Source organism: Morus notabilis, unplaced genomic scaffold, assembly GCF_000414095.1.
Source record: "Morus notabilis unplaced genomic scaffold, ASM41409v2 Scaffold1163, whole genome shotgun sequence".
In the NCBI taxonomy this organism is placed as follows: Eukaryota; Viridiplantae; Streptophyta; class Magnoliopsida; order Rosales; family Moraceae; genus Morus; species Morus notabilis.
This window is the reverse complement of record NW_010359373.1, coordinates 202,520-204,464: the sequence shown is the minus strand read 5'-3', so window position 1 is coordinate 204,464 and position 1,945 is coordinate 202,520. Positions and strand designations below refer to the sequence as shown.

Here is a 1,945-nt window from a genome sequence, read left to right as displayed (position 1 = left end):
CAACAATGCTTACAGCCATCAATACAACCAAGGATGGAAACAACATCCTAACTTCTCTTGGAGTAATCAAGGGGCAGGTTCTAGTGGTGCCCCCCTTATAACAGACCAACTCAGCAGTCGAGTTTACCACAACCATCTCAACCAATGCGGATTCAAGCGGGTGAAAATCCAAATTCTTTGGAGAATTTCCTTAAGGAGTACATAACGAAGAATGAGGCTAAAATGCAGAGCCATGATGCAACCTTGAGAAGCTTGGAAACTCAAATTGGGCAACTTGCAAATGCTTTAACTAATCGCCCCCAGGGCACTCTTCCAAACAATACAGAAAATCCTAGGCGGGAAGGCAAGGAGCATTGCAAAGCCATTTTATTGAGAAGTGGAAAAGTATTGGAGCAGCCACAGGAGAAAAACAAGCTGGATGGAGAGCCCTCTTCGATCCAAAAGGAAGAAAGGCAGGATGGCCGCATGAATCCTGTACAAAGTCAAGATGAGGTAGAACCTAGTGTTACTGCAGCAACGCAACAGCAACACAGTTCAGACCAGCAACATCAGAATCTACGTTCTGCTGACAAACATAATTCTGCAATGTTGAGGCAGCAGCACGAAGCAGCAGGTGCTAGAACAGACCACCACCGCCCTTTCCTCAGAGAGTTCAAAAGAAACAACAGGACAAGCAATTCGGGAAGTTTCTTGATGTGCTGAAACAACTTCATATCAATATCCCATTAGTTGAAGCTCTTGAGCAAATGCCGAATTACGTAAAATTTATGAAAGAAATTCTTTCCAAGAAGAGGCGTTTGGGTGAGTTTGAGACAGTGGCACTTACAAAAGAATGTGGGCTGATCTCTCAAAGCACTCTACCACCTAAATTGAAGGACCCAGGGAGTTTCACAATCCTATGTTCGATTGGCAACACTTATTTTGATAAAATCTTGTGTGATTTGGGTGCAAGCATAAATTTAATGTCGATGTCTGTTTTTAAGCAGCTAGGTATTGGTGAAGCTAGGCCAACTACAGTCACCCTTCAACTTGCCGATCGATCATTTGTTCATCCGGAGGGAAAAATTGAAGATGTGCTGGTGCGTGTTGATAAATTCATCTTTCCGGTGGATTTTGTAGTCTTGGATTATGAAGCAGACAAGGAGGTGCCCATTATTTTGGGTAGACCATTTCTAGCTGCTGGAAAGACATTGATTGATGTGCAAAAAGGTAAACTCACTATGCGAGTTGACGATGAGCAGGTCACATTCAATGTTCTCAATGCTATGCGCTTTCCAGATGAGATTGAATAATGTTCGGCTGTGGGTGTATTAGATGCTCTTGTGTTGGAAGAACTTAATAAGAATGCTTATGAGGAAATAGAGGAGGAGGATGTCACAAACGCTGCATTGGAGGTTGAGCAGGTTGATGATGATTCACCAGCATTACTGGGAGAAACTGATCAAGTGGCTGTTTGTCAAGAAGGCCATTTGAGTCACTGGATTTATCTGAGAGAAATTTGAAGCCTCCTAGGCCATCAATTGAAGAACCACCGATTTTAGAATTGAAGCCTTTACCAAATCATTTGAAATATGCTTATTTGGGTGAGGAAGATACTTTGCCAGTAATCATATCATCCACCTTGGATGAGGAACATAGGACATGTTGCTTGAAGTGCTTAGAATGCATAAAAGGGCTATGGGATGGTCGATAGCTGATATTAAAGGGATCAGCCCTTCCCTATGTATGCACAAAATCCTGCTAGAAGATTGCTGCAGCAATTCAGTGGAACAGCAACGGAGATTGAACCCCATCATGAAGGATGTGGTGAAGAAGGAAATCATCAAATGGCTAGATGCATGGATAATTTACCCAATTTCAGATAGTTCTTGGGTCTCCAGTGTGTACCAAAGAAAGAGGGAGTGACAGTGGTGGCCAATGACAACAATGAATTGATACCCACTAG

General features: G+C 42.8%; 1 protein-coding gene across 1 annotated transcript; it reads left to right on the top strand.

Moving 5' to 3' along the window:
- Positions 1-222: 222 nt before the first annotated feature.
- LOC112090822 lies at positions 223-1,502 on the top strand. Its single transcript, XM_024163011.1, has 3 exons — positions 223-613; positions 730-1,209; positions 1,315-1,502. The coding sequence occupies exons 1-3, from the start codon at positions 223-225 to the stop codon at positions 1,500-1,502; spliced, it is 1,059 nt and encodes a 352-aa protein (XP_024018779.1).
- The last annotated feature ends 443 nt before the right edge of the window (positions 1,503-1,945 follow it).